The 22,812-nt window shown below is 42.2% G+C and overlaps 1 protein-coding gene and 1 long non-coding RNA gene across 7 annotated transcripts in view; one reads left to right on the top strand and one right to left on the bottom strand.

Annotated features, from left to right (window-relative positions):
- RGS7 (regulator of G protein signaling 7) overlaps positions 1–1,731 on the bottom strand; it is a 524,234-nt gene extending 522,503 nt beyond the window's left edge. For 4 of the 5 annotated variants that reach the window (XM_062210668.1, XM_062210671.1, XM_062210673.1 and 1 more), the window contains exons 1-2: positions 1,602–1,731; positions 474–597 (exon numbers count right to left, since the gene is read on the bottom strand). In XM_062210668.1, the coding sequence (XP_062066652.1) occupies positions 474–551 (78 nt within the window). In that variant the 5' untranslated portion in view covers positions 552–597; positions 1,602–1,731. Of the gene's footprint in view, positions 1–473; positions 598–1,165; positions 1,431–1,601 lie in introns of those variants that run through there. The other variant, XM_062210670.1, reaches the window with a different exon arrangement.
- A 388-nt stretch (positions 1,732–2,119) lies between these two features.
- Positions 2,120–22,812, top strand: part of LOC133773339 (uncharacterized) — a 29,918-nt gene continuing 9,225 nt past the window's right edge. The window contains exons 1-3 of one of the 2 annotated variants that reach the window (XR_009867933.1): positions 2,120–2,187; positions 2,351–2,587; positions 7,535–7,627. This is a non-coding gene — a long non-coding RNA (uncharacterized LOC133773339). Of the gene's footprint in view, positions 2,188–2,350; positions 4,145–7,534; positions 7,628–22,812 lie in introns of both variants that reach the window. The other variant, XR_009867932.1, reaches the window with a different exon arrangement.

Raw genomic sequence — 22,812 nt, 5'->3', positions numbered from 1 at the left:
AAAAAAAAACTAGAATTGTTTAGTTAGGGGAAAAAAATCATTAAAGCACATACAGTCACACAAGCACATTCAGTCTTGTCACAGAACTGCAAAGTGGACTGTTTCCAATAACTAAAATGGGATATCCTTAGGTAATTATTATAACCCAAATGTTTAGGGAGTATATAAGGAAAAGGTCCTAAAAATTTCACATGTAACAGACAAAATCTATAGAATGCCCAAACTCGGTGTTATTATTGATGACAGATCAACCTATGTAAAATCAGCAGGAAAAAGATGAGTCTTCATTTACTTAAGTGGGTCTGTTCCTATGAATCACTGGAAACTGTCAGGTCATTATTATGTATGGAATGGAATCCTTGGTGATCTGAGGAATCCATTAGGTCACAAAGTTGATATATTCTCTGATATAGGAAGAAAAATAATGCAAGCCAGAAGTTTCCCTTTCTTCAAAAAAGAGAAGAAATCCATACCTTTCTGTACACCAGCATGTTGGGTGATTCATCTGCCACACCATTGCTGCTCTGTCCATAATTGTTCCCCTGGGCCATGTTAGCCTAATCTTGGTCGCTCAGGTGTAAGAATTATCAGGCTGCCCTGCAAAGGGTCAGACAGACTTCAGTGAGATCCTAGCATCGATGCACACTTACAGAGTTGACATCATTCACAGCAACCCCCCCCCCGCCCCCCGCACACACACACACGGAGCACACCAAAGCTAGCTGGAGCAAGTGCCACAGGACACAGATTTAAACCAACAAAAATGAATGTACACCTCTAGTATCTCCAGGGAATTGTAAGAAATTATAATCTATCAGTTAAAAATAGCCACTTGCCTATGTTTTAGTTGACTTCAATTTCTAAGAACACATTTGTTCTCAAGTGTTTGATGTGCATGGCAAAAACCTGAGGTTACCATTTCCGTCGTACACAGAGTTCTCCTCTCTCTCAGCACTTGTCTCTCCACTTGCTGATGCTTTCCCAAAGGGGCGACGGGCAGCACCCGGGGCAGCACACTTAACTCCCAGGTGTCTGTCTGGGGTCCCCACACGCGGGCGAAGTGGAGAGGCCCGTTCCCGGTGTCATTCCCCAGCCCATGTGCGTCCTTTGCTATCCCCCTGGGTCTCCCACACAGAACCAGGGTGCACGCTTCGCCTACTTTCACCTGCCTGCGCCGCCAGCCACTGGCTCCTCTCCTCTCACCAGACTCCGCTTCGGAACCGAACCCTGCCTAATACTTGCAAAAAGACACCAGAGTAGGTCCCGAAAGAAGAAGTGGAGGGAGGTCAAGCCTTCAGTCAATTTCCAGGGTCGCCACGGGTGAACGTCTAACTGCCAAAGCAAAAGAGCAACCAGCCGAAGAGGAGAAAGCAGAGGCTCCCGGCAGCAGCAGCAGCAAATGGCAGGCGAGCCCGTGCCCCGCGCCGCGGCCGCCGGCTGACGGGCAGCAGTTTCAGCACTGTGGACCGCGGCGTGCGCTCGGCGCCCGAGCCCAGCCCCGGCGCGGGGCTCCCGGGGGCTCCGGCAGCGTCCAGCGAGGACCGGGGGCCGGGCGGGCTCCGGCGAGCGCCGCCTCCGCCCCTCCCGCCGCCCCTATTTACCTCCTCAGCCAAGGTCACGGCCCCGCGGCGTCTCCGCTCCCGGGCGGAGTGCTGGGTGCAGGCGGTGTCAGCTGGCGGCGAGCGGAGCAGCGAGGCAGGGCAGCTTCATCACACTCGGCGGATGCGGATTCCGCGCCGCCCCGGCTCGTGCTGCTTGAGGCGACCGCCACCCTCACCACCGCCCGTGCACAGGCGGCGCCGGCAGCCGCCGCTCGCGCCCGCTCCCCGGGGCCGCCTCACTGGCTCCCCCTCCCTTCCTCTCTCCCTCCTCCTCCTCCTCCTCCTCCTCCTCCTCCTCCGCCTCCGCTGCTCCTCCCGGGATCTGGGACCAGCGGAGCGCGCGCGGGAGTCGAGACGCCCGGCCCGTGCGCGCGACTGGGGGGAGGGAGGAGGCGACGGTCACGTGGGGCAGGGGCGTCCGAAGGTGCCGGCTCGGATCGGCGCGGCGCTGGGCCGCCGCCGCTACGCCTGGGCCTCGCGGCTTCCCCACCCCAGTCCCGCAGCCGCCGGCCCCCGCCCTCACACACCCCGCCCGGCCGGGTGTGCGCGCCGCTGAAGGCCCCGAGACCGGAGCTGTGTGCCGAGTGTAAGCCGGAAAGGGAGGCAGGGCCCCGGTGATGGATGGGTGGGTGGGTGGCTGAGGGGATGGGTAGATAGGTGGGTACCAGGCTGCTTCATCACGTGCCTGACGACTCCCCTGGCACCACCGGGGAGACAGATGATTGATTTATGTTATGCTTAAATAACAGATACCGAAACGTCCTAACAGTGAGAGGAATGACCAGGACCCGATGAATTATTCAGCTACCCGCCCCTCCCCCCACTCCCACCCCATCTGCCTGCTGCTGTCACAGCTCCCTCCTAAGTTGGAGAAGCTTTGGAGAAGGGGAGAAGCTTTGGAGGCTGCCAATCGGAGGTGAAAACAATCTTGCCACCTGTGAAATGGGAGGACCGTCCCAGTGCCTGGCTACTGCTTCCACCAGAAGGTGCTGAGAGGGATTTTCCTCTTGTCCATTGTCCTCATCCTCCAGCAGTGCTCAGGGAGGGTCTGGGGTACTCACAACACCCGCAGGCGCGCGCACACACCAGCCCCCAAATTCCTCAGGTGTTGCCACTAGTTCTCCTGTAAGGCTTGGAAGAACATGAAGGAGAAAAGTGGCTTTTGTCCGTATTCGAGAAGAGCGATCTGCTCCTCCGGCTTTCAGGGCCAGGCTTTGAGAAGCTGTCAGTGCACCTCAGAGTTTTCCTTGCTGGGGAAGTGAATCAAGGCAGCCTTTTCTTAACTCTGGGTCTAAGCAGAGCCTGAGAAGCTCAGGCCTGGAACTCAACCCCCCCCCCTCCCCCGCCGGGGGCCATGTAGACATGATTTCCCCAAGCCCACCCAGGCCCCAGTCAACTTCATCAAGAAACAAATATTTATCTAACTGAACCCCTGTTTTTCAAGTACCAAGAAGCAAAGATCATTTTCCCAAACTACTTGCCAGGCACCCTAATCTGACCCCTCCCTCACTCTTCCCCAATTCCCCAAACCATTCTATTGTACTCTCTCAAATGGATAATTTCCTTTGTTTTCAACTTCTCTGAATATTTCCTTCCATTCTTTTTTTTTTTTTTTTAAGGGTTATTTTACTTGAAAGAGTTACAGAGGAAGAGAGGGAAAGAGATCTTCCATCCACTGATTCACTCCCCCATGTGGCTGCACTGGTTGGGACAGTGCCAGGTTTGAGCACTGCTTTGCTAGGTGAATTAGCAGAAAGCTGGGTTGGAAGTGAAGCAGCCAGGACTCCATCCAGCACTCACAGGGGATGCTGGTATTTGAGGCAGTGGCTTCAGCACTGTGCGGAAGTGCTGGCCCCTTCCTTCCATTCTTGCTCTAGCTACTTCCCCTTCAGCCTCTTAGTCCCTTTGCTCATTTTACTCTTAGGGATTGACATGATTTGCATTAATGAATTTGGAAAGAAATAACTGGGCAAGCCCGATCAGTTTCGCAATTTCCTTCTTAGCAGGGAAGTACCTGAAAGAAGCAGGTTTTCTCTGTTGCATCTCTAGAGATTCTATCTTCAGGGAGAGCTACCTAACAGAACTGAGCCAACTGACTATACATGTACATATGTGTAAACGTGTCTAGATGTGCATATAAAAATAGAGAGAGAGGCTTCAAAAATCATGTAAAATAGGATTAAAGGGTGGAAATAAGAACATAAACCTTATTTTTCAACATATGCTTCATCAAATTTAAAACAGTTTTGTAAGCAATGACACAAGCCATTTAGTGCCTTTCGATAGAACTGAGGGTCCTGGGAATTCAACCATACCAATGCACTTTTTTTTTTATATTATTATATGAAGAAAAATGGGTGTTCTTGCAAGATTTTTTTTTTTTAAGATTAAAAAACAAAAAGAAGTCAGAGGGCCAAATCAGGACTCTAAGGTGGATACTCAGTGATTTTCCATTGAAGCTCTCACAAAATCACCTTTGTTTGATGTGAAGAATGAACAAGAGCATTGTCGTGGCAGGAGACTCTGTGATGAAGCTTTCCTAGGTGGGTTTTTGGGTTTTGCTGTTTGTTTCTTGTTTCTTGTTTTATTTTTTTTAAAGATTTATTTTATTTATTTGAAAGACAGAGTTACAGAGAGAGGTAGAGACAGAGAGAAAGATCTTCTATCCGATGGTTCATTCCCCAGATGGCCGCAATGGCTGGAGCTGCGCCAATCCGAAGCCAGGAGCCAGGAGCGTCTTCCAGGTCTCCCACATGGGTGCAGGGGTCCAAGGACATGGGCCATCTTCTACTGCTATCCCAGGCCATAGCAGAAAGCTGGATCGGAAGAGGAGCAGGCGGGACTAGAACTGGCACCCATATGGGATGCCAGCGCTTCAGGCCAGGATGTTAACCCACTGTGTCACAGCTTCAGCCCCATGTTTTTTGTTTCACTAAAGCTTTGACTAACTTTCTTAAAATGCTGTCTTAAAAATCTGATGTTATTTCTTTCTGGTGCTTTAAAAAGTCAACTAGCAAAGTGCCTTTGGTACCCAAAAACTTGTGGCCATGACCTTCACCAGACTTGACCAGACTATCCTGCTTTGACTGTACCACCTCCACCTCTTGGTAGCCATTGATTTGGTTGTGATTTGTCTTCAGGATTATACTGGTAAAACAATATTTGATCTCTTGTTATAATTCTTTGAAAAACTACTACAGAATCTTGATCTCACTTGTTTAGATTTCCTTTGACAGCTCTGTTCTTTACTGTGGCTGATCTGGCAGCAACAGTGTTGGCACCCATGGAGTGGAAATTTTGCTCTATTTTAGTTTTTTGGTCAGAATTGTGTAAGATGAACCAATTGAGATGTCCACGGTTTATCTATTGTTCCTGCTGTTCATTGTTGAACTTCTTCAATTAGCAGATGAACAAGATTAATTTTTTCTCTACAAGTTTATGTAGATTGTCTCTGCAGGCTTCATCTTGAACATTTTGTCCTCTCTTAAAATAAGTTATCTAGGCCGGCGCCATGGCTCACTAGGCTAATCCTCCACCTATGACGCCAGTACCCTGGGTTCTAGTCCCAGTTGGGGTGCCGGATTCTGTCCCGGTTGTTCCTCTTCCAGTCCAGCTCTCTGCTGTGGCCCGGGAAGGCAGTGGAGGATGGCCCAAGTGCTCGGGCTCTATGCCCATATGGGAGACCAGGAGGAAGCACCTGGCTCCTGGCTTAAGATCGGCAAAGCGTGCCGGCTGTAGCGGCCATTTGGGGGGTGAACCAACGGGAAAAAAGAAGACCTTGCTCTCTGTCTCTCTCTCTCTCACTGTCTAACTCTGCCTGTCAAAAAAAATAAGTTATCTATTTGTAAACAACTAAATTCTTTGGGACATTGCCCCATAAACGTTTCATAAAGCATTGAGAATTTTTGCCATTTTTCCTTCCAAGCTTTGCCATGAATTTTATGTTTGCTATTGTCAACAGAATTTATATTATTCTGATAAAGGCATTTCCAGAATGATGTCTTACCCTTCTTAGTGCCTTAAACCAGATACTGTTCTGACATGTTGTAACAAGTTCGTTTCAGTTTCCGTACAAACTGTTTTTAATGCATACATTAATTTTTCCATAATATGAATTTTCATGAACTATTTTAGAGACTCCTCATATATTTTTAATTAATTTTACTTGACATACTGCCCACTTATCACTACCCACTACCCTTTTTTTTTTTTTTTTTTTTTGCCTTTCCAATAAAAGTTCCTTTTTCCATTCTATCTTAAATCAGTTCCATTCTGGCAATGACTTCCATGTTGCTAAACTACTGGTCAGTTCTCAATTGCCATGTTAACTGACTTTAAATAAAAGCTAAAATAGATACCACTTGCTTTGGAATTTGGAATATATTAAAATAAGTTCTTACAAACTTTCTACGTTAGACTCTCTGGACACCATGCTTTTATTTCTAGCTACATCATGGTCTGGTTTCTGGTTGTTCAGTCTTTGTTGCTGGTTCTTTGTCTGTTTGATCCTCAGCTCCTGGATTGTCTTGAATCTAAGTCTTTGAGCCTTTCCTCTAGTAATTAATGTGTATTCTCTAACTTAGCTAATTCAGCCTCACACCTAAATACTTTCAGCACTATCTAAATACTAACAACTCCCAAATGTGTAATTTTAACCTGTAGGTATCCCTTGAAATCCAGTGTGTCAGCTTCTCCCTTTATTTCTCCACCTGAAAAATCTAATTCCTACCCGATTCAGCTTCATGGTAACCTAGATATTGTCTGTTTAGTTTACTGCTACGTATCTTGGGCATAGTATAATTCTTAACCCACCATAAGTGTGCAGTAAATATACACTAACTGAATGAATGTGTCTAATAACAATAGTTTCATAAGTTATTTTATATTCTGTAATCAATTTTTCACATTATTATCTCATTCAATCCTAACTTACAACCATACAGAGATGGTTATAATTATCTCTTTTACATCAACACACAAATAGGAAGAGAGAGGATCAGAAAGGTTGAATAAACTGCCCAATGCAACTGATATAACCAACAGTGGCTGTGGTGGTTTTCACCATGTTACTTTATTAGATGAAATTCTGTTTCCCAGGATCCTCTTGTCTGTATGCATGTGGCTGCAGGTGGCCAAAGGAGGAATTTGTGTATGTTTTGGGAAACAAGGAAAAACAGCATATATTTCTCTCTGAAGGTCTTTGTGATTTGATGTGTTGACACATGCAGAGTCCCAAAGTGGATCTCCTCAGCAAAACCATCTTCCAGACTTCCAGTCTAATTGGTCAAAGTAGCCACACACTCATAATGAGAGACTTAATGTGAACCTTAAGAGGCAATAGCTATGCAGGAGCTTTCCATTGGATTTTCTACCAACTTACCTGAATAATCCTCCTTCCACAACTGGATGTGCCTTTCTTCCTAGATTCCCTTGTAAGTTCTATTTATTTATTTATTTGAGAGGTAGAGTTACAGACAGTGAGAGGGAGAGACATAGAGAAAGGTCTTCCTTCCATTGGGTAACTCCCCAAATGGTCACAACGGCTGAAGCTGAGCCGAACTGAAGCCAGGAGCCAGGAGCCAGGTGCTTCTTTCTGGTCTTTCATGCGGGTGCAGGGGCCCAAGCACTTGGGCCATCTTCTACTGCTTCCCCAGGCCATAGCAGAGAGCTGGATCGGAAGAGGAGTAGTGGGACTAGAACCAGCGCCCATATGGGATGCTGGCACCGCAGGCGGAGGATTAATTTACTGTGCCATGGTGCTGCCTCTCCCCCGTGTGCCCCCCCCCCCGTAAGTTCTGACTTGCTAACCCACCAAAGGTCTCAAGATGTCTGATAGTGACATTCCTTAATGCCCCTTCTGAAAAATAACTTTTTCTGCTTTCTCTCTAAGTCTTTATAGTTTTAATATATTTCAAATTCCATTGTACTCACAGTGTTTCTGCTTCCATGACCAAGTTGCTGGCAGAACTCAAATCCAAGTCTTCCAGGACCTTTTCATTATTCCACAAGAAATTCAACTTAGGAAGGTAAGACTTACCTATGTATCTAGTCTTATATAGCTATGAGTTAGTAAAGAACTGAATGAGAAACAGTATGAGCTATAGACAAGATATGCTGGAACCCACTGGGAAAACTGCTAGTATAAAACTACCGTTTTTTAATTGAATTCATGCTACCTCTAAACTAATAACAAATAATCTCACCATTTCTGACGGAATTCACCCTATAAGTTATATGCCCCAGTTAGGACACCTGACCATGATCATACACCTTCCAAATGTCAGAAGCTAGACTCAACCATTCCTCTGTGAACTCTAAAGCCCTATGAAGAAATTATGCAGAAACACCTCCTAGTGACAGGATGAATTTGAAAACATTCAGGTGCCTGTCATTCTATTCTCTGTATACTATGATACCCGCCATTCTAGTCTGTCCCATTGCCTTGCTACCTTTCAGCCCTCCATAGACATAATGCTCACCTATTGTCTGGCCAGTTATGACTTAGGATTATTTATGTCTAGTTACTGTTGCCAGGCAAATATCAAGGAGGAAGATTCAAGCAATAGCATATATTCCACCACTTTTTCTACTGTTATTGTTAAGGCTCATTAGACAACTCATAATTTGGTTACTGTGTATTGGAAACAAAATTGCTTTCATCACCTTAATGTCTCCAAGACTCAACATTTTTCAAATACACACAGGAAATTAGACTAGATCACCTCCCAAAACACATCTGGGTCTTAGAACATAGATTTTAACATTTCTTTTGTACTTTCTGCTGTGTAGTAGGACCTGTATACAGTAAACAGGCAATAAAGAGGTGGGAGAGGAGACATGGATATTGTATTTTTTTCTATCACATGCTTTCAAAACCATGTAAGTACATATTCCCAACTAGCATTACTCAAAATGGATTTTATTCTTTTCCTAGGAAACCCTATATTTCTGTGACATTTTTGTCAAATTAAATTATAAATTCTAATAACATATCCATTTTGCAAGCTATATAGAACTTAGAATAGCAGTTAGAACACCTGTAAGCTCACCAAAGTAATGAAATTCAGCTCAAAGACATTTAAAAGTTTTTCTTTTTAGCTTCAACAGTCTTACCTTGGAAAAGAATTGAATTTTATTTATATTTTTGGAATACAGGAAATGATGTCTATTTTTGCAAATCATTAAGTATACAGAAAACTCTTGTTGTAGACCTACATTTTCCCTCTTTAATTCAATAAATACTTATTCAAATATGTATTGTTTATGAAGCATTATATTTCTATAAAGAAGATAAAGAAATATAGTAGATAATTTCATCCTCAAGGAGTTTCTAGTCTTGTTTACAAAATTAAAACTTTCTTCTTTTTTCTCACAGTTTGCAACTGGTTCAAAACTCCTAAAACTCATTTCTACAATTTCTCAGCAACTCTTCTGCTCCCTCCCTGTGTGAGCTGTGATTGAATCTATCCTGGATGAAGGCATTGACCTAACTGGCTTCTCTGCCTGCCTCTCTTCCCATATGTGGCTACTCTCAGCACAGCAGCCAGAGTGATCATGTGCAAGTAACTTATGTTGATTTTCTACTTAAAATCCCTAAGACACTCCATGCAACTCAAAGTGAGAGAAGCCTGTATAATAATATCAAGGCCAGTTGGTGCTACTCTCCTAACTCGCTCTGATCCAGCTACAGTGCCCTCCTGGATTCTCTGAACACTCTAGGTGTGCTACCACCTCAGGGCATTGCACTGGAAGCAATGTTACCACTGCTTTTTTCCTCAGTTATTGCTCCCTTCCTGTCTTCAAAGTCTTGACTCAACTGGTTCCCTCTTGGTGAGGCTTACTCTTATCTTGTGCAAAATGATATATTCTGTATTCCTCTTCCTCCTTACACTGAGTCCTTTGCACTGAGAGTTTTTTCTCTTTCTAACATACTGGTCAGTTTGCCTATTGACTATGTCTATTGTCTGTTTCCCTGTAAAAGAATTCAAGTTCCATTATGTCAGGGATTTTTACTCTGCAGTTCACTGCAATAACCCCAATGCACAGAGCAGGATCTGACATATAGTTGGCCTCCAGTAATTATCTGGAGGATTTATGGAATGAATGAGTCCATGAGCATGATTCTATGTGGAACACTGAGTAGACTGGAAAACCCAGTCAACAACCCCGAAGTGAGCTGAATTAGTTTCCACAGTAGATGGAAATGATCTACCCTTCAAACCTGTTTTTTATGTGTCATAAAGAGAAAGAATAATTTTTCCCACATAACCGAAGAATGCTTTGAGAACTAATTAAATGGTAACATGGAGAAAGAATTTTGATTTTCTAAGAGAAAGCACTTTGTTAATTTGAGGTTTCTATTGTATGAAGGAATTCTAAGTGACACAGGGGCAAGTACAAACACAAGAACAATGTTAAGGGGATTATGCTGTTCACAATGCTACACTGACATTTTACAGGATAATTGATTTAAGCATGATATAAGCAGGGTGGAAAAAGAAAGTGGTTTGAGAAATCCTACCTCACATGTTTTCTTTTTTTTTTTTTTTTTTATTTTTGACAGGCAGAGTGGACAGTGAGAAAGAGAGACAGAGAAAAAGGTCTTCCTATTGCCGTTGGTTCACCCTCCAATGGCCGCCGCGGTAGGCGCGCTGCGGCCAGCACACCGCGCTGATCCAATGGCAGGAGCCAGGTGCTTCTCCTGGTCTCCCATGGGGTGCAGGGCCCAAGGACTTGGGCCATCCTCCACTGCCTTCCCGGGCCATAGCAGAGAGCTGGCCTGGAAGAGGAGCAACCGGGACAGAATCTGGTGTCCCAACCAGGACTAGAACCCGGTGTGCCAGCGCCGCAAGGCGGAGGATTAGCCTAGCGAGCCGCGGCACCGGCCAAATGACATGTTTTCAAGAAATACCTTCTTCTTTGTAATGACTCTCAATTATTTAGAATATAATACCTTCTTTAATGAATCGGTCTCCACTTTTACCATCCTTTTGTCCATTTTGTGGCCATTTTCTTGCTAATTAGAACTTCCATGCCAATGTGAGAGGACCAGCAAAGATAAAGAAATAGAAACTAAGAATTGTGTTTATCATGAACTTATTCTGTGGTCCTTCCTGGAAATGTTTAAACTTTGATCTAGAATACTTTTACAGTTATCCAATTCTTAGAAGTTACACTGTTTTCAGTTAATTGAGCAGTATTGTGAGTGAGCCAGTGTGCAAGGTCTGGGTCCAAGGAGCACAGAAAGCGATGAGATTTTGTTCCTGCCCCTTCTACAGATTGGCATGCTAGACAAGGTGTCAAAACATCTGAGTTTTCACGCTGACTCCCCTGCTTAAAATCAAGGCTACATTAGGCAAGCAGCTTGATCACTCTAAGCCTCAGTTTCTTTAACTGTGGACAAAATTTCTATCATGATTTGTTTAGCTCTGCTGCAAAAATCTTGCTACTCCAGAATGTGGTCACAGCCCAGGGGGCTGAATTGGAATGACACCATCAGATTAGAGATAGTGTCCCAGCAGAAGGACTAAATGTTTAGAATAAGCCATCCCTGGGGCTCTCACCAGCAGACTCTTTTTAAAGATTTAGTTATTCATTTGAAAGAGTTAGAGAGGGCGGGAGAGAATCTTCCATGTGTTGGTTCACTCCTCTGATGGCCGCAATGGCCAGGGCTGAGGCAGCAGGAAGCCAAGAGCCAGGAGCTTCATCTGGGTCTCCCGTGTGGGTGGCATGGGCCCCAAGCACTTGGGCCATCCTCCACTGCTTTTCCTAGTCCATTATCAGGAAGCTGGATCAGAAATGGAGCAGCCATGACAGGAACTTCCACCCATGTGGGATGCAGGCATCACAGGCACATCACAGTTTTAAATTAGATCAGGAATATCTTCCAGATGGACAAAAACAAGGAAAGCATAGCAGTATTTCAGATGGGTTGGACAACATGTGCCTAGTTACAGAAGCATGAATAAAGGTGAAGGTTTGATGGACAGCAACAGCTGATGTCCCTGGTTTCAAAAAGAGGGAGTGACTATCTTTGGAAAGGAACTTGGTCTATAAATTGGTGCCATATCGCAAAGAACCTACAGTCTGGAGCTGGAAGCTCAGACTTTAGCCAATTAAGAGGTGGATGTGTTTTAGACACTTTAAAAGGAAAATGATGGACACTGGCCCAATTAGGGTCCACCAAGCATGTGTCATGCCAGACCAACTAAATTTTTCTCATTCAGCATGATCTCTAGACTGGCAAGAGAGTAGCATGCTAAAGCAATAGATATTATTCATCAAGGCATTTCACAGGTTATTTTGTGTTAGTTTTGTAATCATGATAGTAGTACAGGAGCTAGAAAAACAGTTCTCTGGACTTTTTTTTAAAAAAAAAGATTTATTTATTTATTTATTTGAAAGTCAGAGTTAGAGAGAGAGAGAAAGAGAATGAGCACTGATTAATTGACCAGAACACCCCAGAAAGGAAGACTTCATGGGGAAGATTAACTGTCAGAATTTCTCTGTTGTAATTGGTCTGGGCAAAGAGACTCAAGCAAAAGAACAAATTGCTCACTTGAGTATCAAATTTATGAATGGAACAAAGCTATGAGGAACAGACAATGCACTGTATAATGGCACAGGGACCCAAGGGGATCTGGGCAGGCTGAATGGATGGGCTGAACCAAAGGAATGAAGTATAATAAAGATAAATGTTAAATCAAGCCTTATACTTAGATCTGTGCAACCATGTGAATGTCTGTGTCTTCCTAGAATTCATACATTGAAATCCTAACCCCATTAAAGTGATAATATTAAAACATGAGGCCTTTGGAACATGAATGGGATTGGTGCCCTTATAAAAGAAGCCTAAGAGAGCTTTTTTTGTCCCTTCTGCCATGTGAGTCACAGTGAGAACACAGTAGACTATGAGGAAGCCAGCCCTTGTGGGACACCAACATATCAAGTCTATTAGTACATTGATTCTGAACTTCTTAGTTTCTACAACTGGGAGAAATAACTTGTGTTATTTATAAGCCACCTAGTTTGTGATATTTTTATTATAGCTATGAGAATAAAGACAGTGGGGAGAGGGCTGGATTAGCACTAAGCACAGTATGGACAAGGTAGATTATATCACCTCAAATGAAGAAAACATTTGATTTTTGCTGTTTTTTCTCAGAGTTGAAAGCAAACTCAATATTGTTCAAAAAGAGGGTATGTCTGCCTACCCCCAAAAGATAATGTACTTCTAAATTGCATTATTAGAAATTTAATAGGGAAGAACCAGTGCTGTGGCATCATGGGTTAAGCCACCACCTGCAGTGCTGGCATCCCAGATGGGCTCCTGTTCAAGTCTTGGCTGCTGCTGTTCCACTTCTTTTTTTTTTAAGGGAAAGGTTTTATTGAGGGGAAACCTGACAGATCAGAGGGAAGGGGCAAGGAAGGAAAAAGAGGGAGGAGGAGAGCATAAGAGAAAGAGCAAGAGAGAGAGAGAGGGAGAGAGAGCCAAGTGTTCAGAAACAGGTCCTTTTAAAACTTTTCCCAGGGGGTGGGCAGGGAAGTAGGAGCAGTGAATCCCATTAGGATGGGGGTGGAGCTAACACCTGTGTTTGGGTCATGGGGTCACCTGGCTTCCAGCCAGCCATGGTGGTGGGGGCTAGAGCCTAGGATGATATCCAGGGTGTAGATCACACCATAGATTAGATTAGCTGCTCCACTTCCGATTCAGCTCTCTGCTATGGCCTGGCAAAGCAGCAGAGGATGGCCCAAGTGCTTGGGCCCCTTTCCCCACATGGAAAACCTGGAAAAAGCCCTGGCTTCTTGTTTTGGATCGGCTCAGTTACAGCCATTGTGGTCATTGGGGTGTGAACCAGAAGATGGAAGACCTTTCTCTCCCTCTCTTTATCTGTAACACTACCTCTCAAATAAATAAAATAACTTTTAAATTTATTTTTATTTATTTATTTGAGAGGTAGAGTTACAGACATAGAGAAGGAGAGACAGAGAGAAAGGTCTTCCATCTTCTGGTTCACACCCCAATGACCACAATGGCTGTAACTGAGCCGATCCAAAGCAAGGAGCCAGGAGCTTTTTCTGGGTCTCCCACTTGGGTACAGGGGCCCAAGCACTTGGGCTATCTTCCACTGTTTTCCCAGGTCATACGCAGAGAGCTGGATCAGAAGAAGAGCAGCTGAGACATGAACCGGCATCCGATGCTGGTGCTGCAGGTGGAGGTTTAGCCTACTATGCCACAGCGCCAGCTCCAGTAAATAAATCTTTTAAAAAAATGAAATATAGTGGGGAAGAAGTATATAGATTAACAGAATGGAAGTATTAGAATCTGGGTCTGTCACCACACTGCTTTGTGTAGACATATCTAGAATATTCTGGATGCCACATGCCAAAGTCATAACCTTCCAGAGTCAGCCCTTCATTTATCCTCCACCTCCACCTCGGTGATAGAGGATCCTTCAGCACAAGCATTTTGTCCTATCTTCACTAATTAGTGTACCCTTATCTTACACTCAGTGCCTTTACCTGTGCCAGGTTACATAGCAGGAGCACAGTGGGTATTTACTGAAGGAGCAACTCAAAGATTTGGACCAAAACAAGGATGGTGAAGTTGCTCAAAGCCATGCAAAACTGGAAGAAATAGAGACACTTGTCTGTGAAAGTAAAGGTTGGGTGATTTGCAATAATTACTTCAAAACATTAAAGGACACTTAGGTGGAAAAAAATCAAACATTATATTTCAAGCCCAAGAGGACAAATTTAAATTTGATGGGTAGAAGTTCTAGGCAGAGAGTTTTTATTTCAATAAAAGGTAGTACTATCTAACAATTAGAACTATCCAACTTGGCCTTAATGAGTAGATGAGCTGTACATCCCTAAAGAAGTCTGAGGACTGAATGACCCTGGTCTCCAAGGCTGCTGCTGGGCTGCTGTTATACACAAGTGACCACAAAAGTTACTTCCAGCTCTCAGGTTTTCTGATTACAAAAAGAGAAAATGTAAGAGGAAGTGATTCAAAATCTGCATTGTGCTGTTTTCCTAAAAGGACTTAAAATGATTTTCATAGTTTCTCTCTGCACTAAGTTTTTCTTTTTTTTGACAGGCAGAGTGGACAGGGAGAGAGAGAGACAGAGAGAAAGGTCTTCCTTTGCCGTTAGTTCACCCTCCAATGGCCGCCGCGGTTGGCGCGCTGCGGCCGGTGCACCACGCTGATCCGATGGCAGGAGCCAGGTGCTTCTCCTGGTCTCCCATGGGGGTGCAGGGCCCAAGCACTTGGGCCATCCTCCACTGCACTCCCTGGACACAGCAGAGAGCTGGCCTGGAAGAGGGGCATCCGGGACAGGACCGGTGCCCCGACCGGGACTAGAACCCGGTGTGCCGGTACCGCAAGGCGGAGGATTAGCCTAGTGAGCCGCGGCGCCGGCTATGCACTAAGTTTTTCTCATGGCACTTTGAATCAACTACTCTGCAGCTTTTAATCTACTTAACACATAGCAGTGTTTCCCAATTCTCCTTAAAGACTAGACTCATAGCAAGAACTTTTTCATACTTATCATGAGTAATTCCAGGAATAATTTTTCAGTGTTGGTTTACCTTGAACTAATAGAGTTTTTAATATATTTGATAAACAGGATTTTTTTCAGGGTTCTCAGAGTAGCCAGGTACCATCTGGGACCCAGCCCCACATCAACACGAAACCAAGTCCTTAAAACTATCTCTTTCAATCCTTTTGAGCCACTAAACTCATGTCACTGAGCTCCTACAAATGCCAGAGCTCTTAAACGCAACACTCGTTTATTCTTTGATTGACAAAAAAAGTTTTTGCTTTAGTGTTTTTCTTTCCACTGCCTAGAATGCTGTATGTTGAGAAAGAGCTGAAAAATTTTGAGGGTTAAGTAGAAGTGCTGTTACGACTAATGAACCATCCTTACCCTTGGTGAGGAATATGACATTCCTTCAAACTAATCCTGGCTCATGGTTGCCTCTCCCTCCTGGGACAAATATATTTGTTGCAGATGGGGGCAGTCCAGTTCCCCATCCCAAAGATGCATGAGAGGGATTCCTAAACTTAGCTCTCAAAATTCTGCTGTAGCCAAAAGCAGAACATCATGCCAGGAAATAAGATTGAAGTCTCCCCATTGAGCCTTTGTAGGTAGAAAGAGGCTTGGGAAGCTGCCTATAATACCTCTTGCTGATTCTAAATCTTCTACTGCACACATAACAGTAATTTTTTTTCTGAATCACAGTCAATCTTTTATTCATTAAGCACCTACATTGGGCTGATAAGTTTCTGAATGCTCAGAATCCAAGTAGAAGGAGCATCGTCCAGACCCAAAATAGGAATACAAGCTATTGAAGAACCCTGAGTACTTTGGAGAACAAGTACATCCTCTTTCTGGCTCACTCTCTGTGCCTGCACAAGGTATCAATCTTGAGATTTTTTTTTTACTTCTCTCCTCTGACCATTGGTGATCTCAGCCACTTCCATGACTTCAAATACCATTAATACACTGATAATACCCTGTGTCTCCCTTGAGCACCAGCCTTCCATTTCTAACTGTTTACTGTGCATCTTCTTTGTAACATTCAATACACATTTAAACAGGTTCAAAACAGAACAATATGAGTTTCCCTTCATACATTCCTTCAAAGTATCTCTTTTTCCAGAGTTACCCATGTAGGCAGGGCATTCTATACCAAGTGACACAGTCTAAGTAGATATCATTCAAGTAAACCATAATCCCTCCCTTTTCCTTAATCTTTTAGAAAAATCATTAACAAATCTTGTTAATAGATAAAATGAATGTCATATAGAGATAATTTAATTCTTCTACCCCCTCTGCCTTATCCTAGCCCAAGCCACCATCATCTCTTATCTCAACTACATAAGTGGCCTTCTAATTTGGTCTTCCTGCTTCCATTCTTAACCACTTAATGTACTCTCCAGATGACAGATATACTTAAATATATACTTAAATGATATACTTAAAATACATAACTGATCATGATGCCATTCATCAACTTAAATCCTTCAATAACTTCCCAATGTCCTTAGAATAAAATCTAACTTCTTTCTGTGACCTATAAGACCACATGCATATGAAGGATCTTCAAAAAGTTCATGAAAAATGGGCATTATGAAAAATGTACGTGGATTGTAATTTTTTAAAGATTTTATTTATTTATTTATTTGAAAGGCAGAGTTACAGAGAGACACAGGGAGAGACAGAACTTCCATTCACTGGTTCACTCACAAAATGGCCACAATGACCCAGGGATGGGCCAGGCTGAAACCAGAACTCTAGAACTCCATCCAGGTCTCCCATATATTTTGCATGGGTCCAAGGGTTTGAGCCTTCCTCTGCCGCTTTCCCAGGCTCATTGTCAAGGTGCTCAATAAGAAGTGGAGCAGCCAGGAATGAAGCCAGAGCCCATATGAGGTTCGGGCTTCACAGACAGAAGCAGATAATCTGAAGAATGTAAGGTTAGCATCAGAAAAAAACTTTATCAGAAAAAAATTTTGTATACCCTATAAATAAATGCATTGTTAAGCTTCAGAAAATGATACCCAAAAATATGGTGCATTGACAGGCTGCGTACTTTGAAGTGAAGGACACTGGAAGGCCTCAGAAGCAAAGTCTCTGTCTCATCTTTTCTTAACCTCCTCTCTTCTGCTCTCCTTTATCCTCCAAGGTAGGTCACAGAAATGAGAACCTCTCTTCCCCAAAGCAGCCATAAAACCCAGAAATATTACAACATTCCCCAACCTTCTGTTAGGAGCTGGCAATAAAATCCTGTGCCCTAACTTGTCTGACAGTGGGTCATCAAACCCTCATTCCAGAAGAGATCTTGCCCGACACATGGGAGAAAGGACTTGTCAAATGGAGAGGCCACGAATCTGAAGAATCTGAACAGTCAGGCCTTGCTAAGTTTATCCATCAGTCTATTATGTTATACGATACGTCTTTTTTTTTTTTTTTCCAGTCACATTTCTGTGTGGCTATCTATTATTTGCCCAGTCTAAACAGAAGAATGGACAACTTTCTCTGGGTCTTTGGATATTCGTTCTGAAAGCTCCTGTGTCACATAAAACTTTGATTAAATAAATTTGTTATGCGTTTCTCTTGTTAACCTGGCTCTTACTATAGGAATGTGGGCTGTGACCCCTGGTGAATAACAAAGAAAGGTACCACACTTGTCTGCCCCTATAACATTAAGAAAGAAAAATATATAATCTCAATAGATTGATACATTTAGGATAAGCAGGATATATAGTGATAATAGAAAATCCCAGAATCTTGGTTGTTTAAAATAAGATGAACTTATTTCTTGTTCAACAAAAGGTCATGTTTTAAATTATATGTAGCATATATAAAATATGTCAGATTGAAAATAGAAAAATTATGAGCCATCTACTATTTCACAGACTTGAAATAACTGTGATATCATGGAAAATGCATTAGACTAGAAATCAGGAGACTTGAGTTCTCTAACTTTAGGCAGATGATTTTGTCACCAGGGGAGCTCAGTTTTTCCATCTGAAGATGTGTGGATGATTTCTGAGCTCCCATCCAGCTCTGACAACTGTGATGGGTCTGTCCCAGCAGCAGTAATAGAGCTGACATGGTACAGTCATCAATATCCTGAGCTTCTGTGGCTTTTCTTCTTCTAGTCAGACCTGAGCAACGAGAAGTTTTGCAACTCCCCTCCACATTCTCTGGTTATGCTTATAAAGCAGCAGAAATCACATCCTCTTCTTTAATGAGCATTCTAGTCTCTGACCCACTTGTAAAGAGTGATGTGACCCAGAAATGCTACCCACAAGGGATCCTTAGTAAAGCTGACTTAAAAGAGAAGCTTCTGTGCTGTTTAGCCTCCTCAAACAAATTATCCATTTCCAGTGAGCTTGTCTAACAGCGTGAGAAATAGCCTGCGTCCTAGAGAGGGTGAAAGCATTGAAAATCATTATATATATATATATATATATATATATATATATATATATATAACTCAACATGAACCACAGCTTAATGTATGATATGAACTATAAAACTCTAAGAAAAAAGAGTAGAGTAAATCTTTGTGGCCATAGGTTAGGCAATAGTTTCTTAAGTATGACACCAGGAACCTAAACCACAAAAGAAAAAAAGTAGATATATTAAGATATATTAAGATTCAAGGCCGGTGCCGTGGCTCACTTGGCTAATCCTCCACCTGCGGCACCAGCACCCCGGGTTCTAGTCCCAGTTGGGGCATCGGATTCTGTCCCGGTTGCTCCTCTTCCAGGCCAGCTCTCTGCTGTGGCCCAGGAGTGCAGTGGAGGATGGCCCAAGTGCTTGGGCCCTGCACCTATATGGGAGACCAGGAGGAAGCACCTGGCTCCTGGCTTTGGATCAGCGCAGCGCGCCGGCTGTAGCAGCCATTTGAGGGGGAACCAACAGAAAAGGAAGACCTTTCTCTCTCTCTCTCTCTCTCTCTCTCTAACTCTGCCTGTCAAAAAATAAAAAAAAAAAATTTAAAAAAATGATTCATGGAAATTAAAAATATTTGTACTTCAAATGATATCATTAAGAGTGAATGTATAATGCACAGAATGGAAGATTTCAATATTATGTATCTGATAAAGAACTAGTAAACAGAATATATAAACAATTCTTAACACTCAATAAAATATAACCCAATTAAAAATTAGGAAAAAGATTTTTGCCAAAGAATATATATCAAAGGTAAATAAGCACATGGAAAGAAGCCCAAAATTACTAGTGCTTGGAAAGTGCAAACCAAATCACAATGAGGTACAATATCACATGTACTAGGATGCCCATAATTAAAGACAGATGATAAGTGGTGGAAAATAAGGAAGTAGGGAAATTGTTAAACATAGAATTATCAAATGAGCCAGCAATTCTACACCTACATATCTAGCCAGAAGAAGCGAAAATGTAGTCAACACAAAAATTTGTTTACAAATGCTCATGAAAGCATTATTTTTAATAGCCAAAAAACATAATTAGCACAAATATTTATCAACTGCTGAATAAACAAAATAGTGTGTATATGTAATAAGAAATTCTTTAGTAATAAAAATGAATAAAGTACTAATATACACCACAGCAGAGTTTAATGGATGAACCTTGGAAACAGGATGCAAAGAGAAAAAACACAGTAACAAAAGGGTACCACATTGTATGATTCCATTTATACAAAAGGTCTAGAATAGGTAAATCCATAAAGATAGAAAGTAGATTAGTGGTTGCCAAGAGCTAGGAAAAAGAGGAATGGGGAATGACTGATATGGTACAAGTTCTTTTAGGGTGATATATGTTCTAAAATTATATTGTGGTGATTGCACACATGTCTAAGGAGAAGAAATCTGCAAGAAATATTAACAAAAATATCTGGTCCAACAATTCAATTTCAAGAAATTTATCTTGCAGACAGAATTTGCCCATGGGCAAAATGATGTATGTATGAGATTATTTATTGCTCTTATCTTTGTAATGGCAAAGTGCTAGAAATAATCAAAATGTCCATCAATAGAGATCTGGTTAATTACCTTATGGATGGCCATAAAATGGAATATAGTATAGTTATTAAAATGAAAAAGCAGTGTTTGCGTACTGATATTAAAATATCTCCAAGATTTATTATGGCAAAATACAGAATATAAAGTTGAAAAACCTGTACTAACTTAATAATCAGCATCATTAGTCATCAAATATTTAGTACTCCTAACATCCAGTGGAGGCTATACTTCTCTACCCCATTGAATTGATGGGGCCATGAAACTTGCATTAACTACTACTGTGTAGATGAAAATGTGTCAGTAGCAAGGAAAGGACTTATAAGCAGAACACATTTTTGCCAAGTCCTCTGGAGCTCCCACCATCTGTCCTAAGAAGATCATGCCCAAATAGCTGGGCTCCCTCAGTTTGGCTGTCAGAAAGGCATGCAAGGCAGATCTGACTTGAACCCACTAAGTCTAACGGATAACTGGTGGAGCCAACAGAGCCATAGCCAATCCACAGATCCACAAGCAAAAGTTCCTTGGTATATGCCATTGCCATTTTGGAGTTGTTTATTGTCACAGTAAAATCTGCTACTGAAATGTGGGATAAAAATAATATACAAAATTTATTTTCCTTTTTTGAATATCCATAACATACATTTTCAAATCTACACAAGAATATACCCAGGGCAGGTGAATTGGAAAGTCTGTTGACAAGCTAGCATGGAATATTCTGACAGTATAATGCCCACTTTTTAAAATCATAAACTATGACAATAAGTTATTTATTCAAGAAATTACATAATAAAGTATCATGTTTAGGAATTCTCCCAAATAAAATAGGTGTTATCAATTTGAGTTACCAGTACCCTATGGCAGAATTATTCAAACAAGAAAGCATAAAGAACGGCCGGCGCCGTGGCTCACTAGGCTAATCCTCTGCCTGCAGTGCCAGCACCCTGGGTTCTAGTCCCGGTTGGGGCGCCAGATTCTGTCCCGGTTGCTCCTCTTCCAGTCCAGCTCTCTGCTGTGGCCTGAGAGGGCAGTGGAGGATGGCCCAAGTCCTTGGGTCCTGCACCCACATGGGAAACCAGGAGAAGCACCTGGCTCCTGGCTTCGGATCGGCGCATCACCAGCCGCAGCGGCCATTGGAGGGTGAACCAACGGTAAAGGAGGACCTTTCTGTCTCTCTCTCTCACTAACTCTGCCTGTCAAAAAAAAAAAAAAAAAAAGAAAGAAAGAGAAGAAAGCATAAAGAAGAAACAGCAGTTAGTAGACGTGGAGACCCCCATAGCCTCCTGAGGGCTCATATCACAGGTCCTATGCAATAAGGTAGAAAACTACAAGACAGCTCTTTATTATTTTCAACCTTTCCACCAATCATAAACCACCTGTGTATCTTTTGGTAAACTCTTTAATTTTGGGCCTAGTTTCTTCATCTGTTAAATGACTATGAGTTTTTGATGACTTCTAAGAATGTAATCATGCAGAATTTTAAAAAATACTTAATCATAGTGACGTTAAATGATTGGAAGAAAACTACTATAAAATCAATTTTAAATATTGGACACAGAGCCGGAGTCAATCTACAAAATTTGTGAAGTATTCTGTTGTCTAGTTCTCGGAAGATAATTACACTAACCTGTTTTTGCAGTATGAGACTGTTAAGGTATTTGTCTTGCAGCAGGAATGAGTTTGTCTCATTTTTTCTCTTCATGTTTCCCAGAAACTAATTACCACATAATTGTCAACAAAACCAATGGAAATGATGTGTTTTATACACTATGTAAGAGCTAATAATGAGTTCTACATTTGTGAATTGCTTCTAAGCTACTTTTAGCTTTAGATATTCTACAACCCAAAAATAAAAGGGTGAAATCCACAACAGCCATCAATCATGCTGTTTTTCTTCAGTCTCCAATTACTCTCTCATTTACTTGTAGACTCCAATAACTTCAAAGGTGGAAATTCTTTTTTCTCAAAGCAGCAGTACTACAAACAGACATTAACATCAAGCCAAAAGAGGTTTCAGCCACTTAGAACCCTACTTTTTCCTGCTGAAAGAAACCAGGCATGAATGTTTCCACTTGTTAGATTAGTAGAAGGGGAATACAAGAAACACAAGGGACAAATAAATTCACTTCTCCCATATAGGGGAAGTGAAATTGGGAGTCATGCCTAGCAACAAATCACATCTACCCCCACCACTGTGAGTAATCACAAATACAAATTTTCATCACTGATGAGCAGAACTAGCTTTATACACACACACACACACACACATATATATAATTGCAGAGATTTAAAGGGCTGTGGAGTACTGGAAATACTGTCATAGAGGTTTTTTTTTTTTTTCTTTACACTTCTTACCATAAAATATCTTTATAAGATAAACACTACAATGGGATGCTTGGTACTTCTCAAATAACATTCTAATGCCACTCTCCAAGTCCCAAAGGACTCAGGGAGACCAGGTCATTGGGATTTACTGGATCTTGGATTATCCTTACTAGATCTAGTTCTAAGCAATTTTACAATCTCAAATAATTATTACTATTTCCAAAGGTATTCCATTATACAGACAAAAATATTGAAGATATCATAGATTCTGCAGTCTCATTCCACTCATTTAGTGTTGTCACAGTTTAAAATATAGTGGCATCTATTCCAGGTTTTATCCATTGCTTCTCATTTCATTCATGACAA

Source organism: Lepus europaeus, chromosome 14, assembly GCF_033115175.1.
Source record: "Lepus europaeus isolate LE1 chromosome 14, mLepTim1.pri, whole genome shotgun sequence".
Taxonomy (NCBI): Eukaryota; Metazoa; Chordata; class Mammalia; order Lagomorpha; family Leporidae; genus Lepus; species Lepus europaeus.
This window is presented reverse-complemented; position numbering and strand designations above follow the sequence as displayed.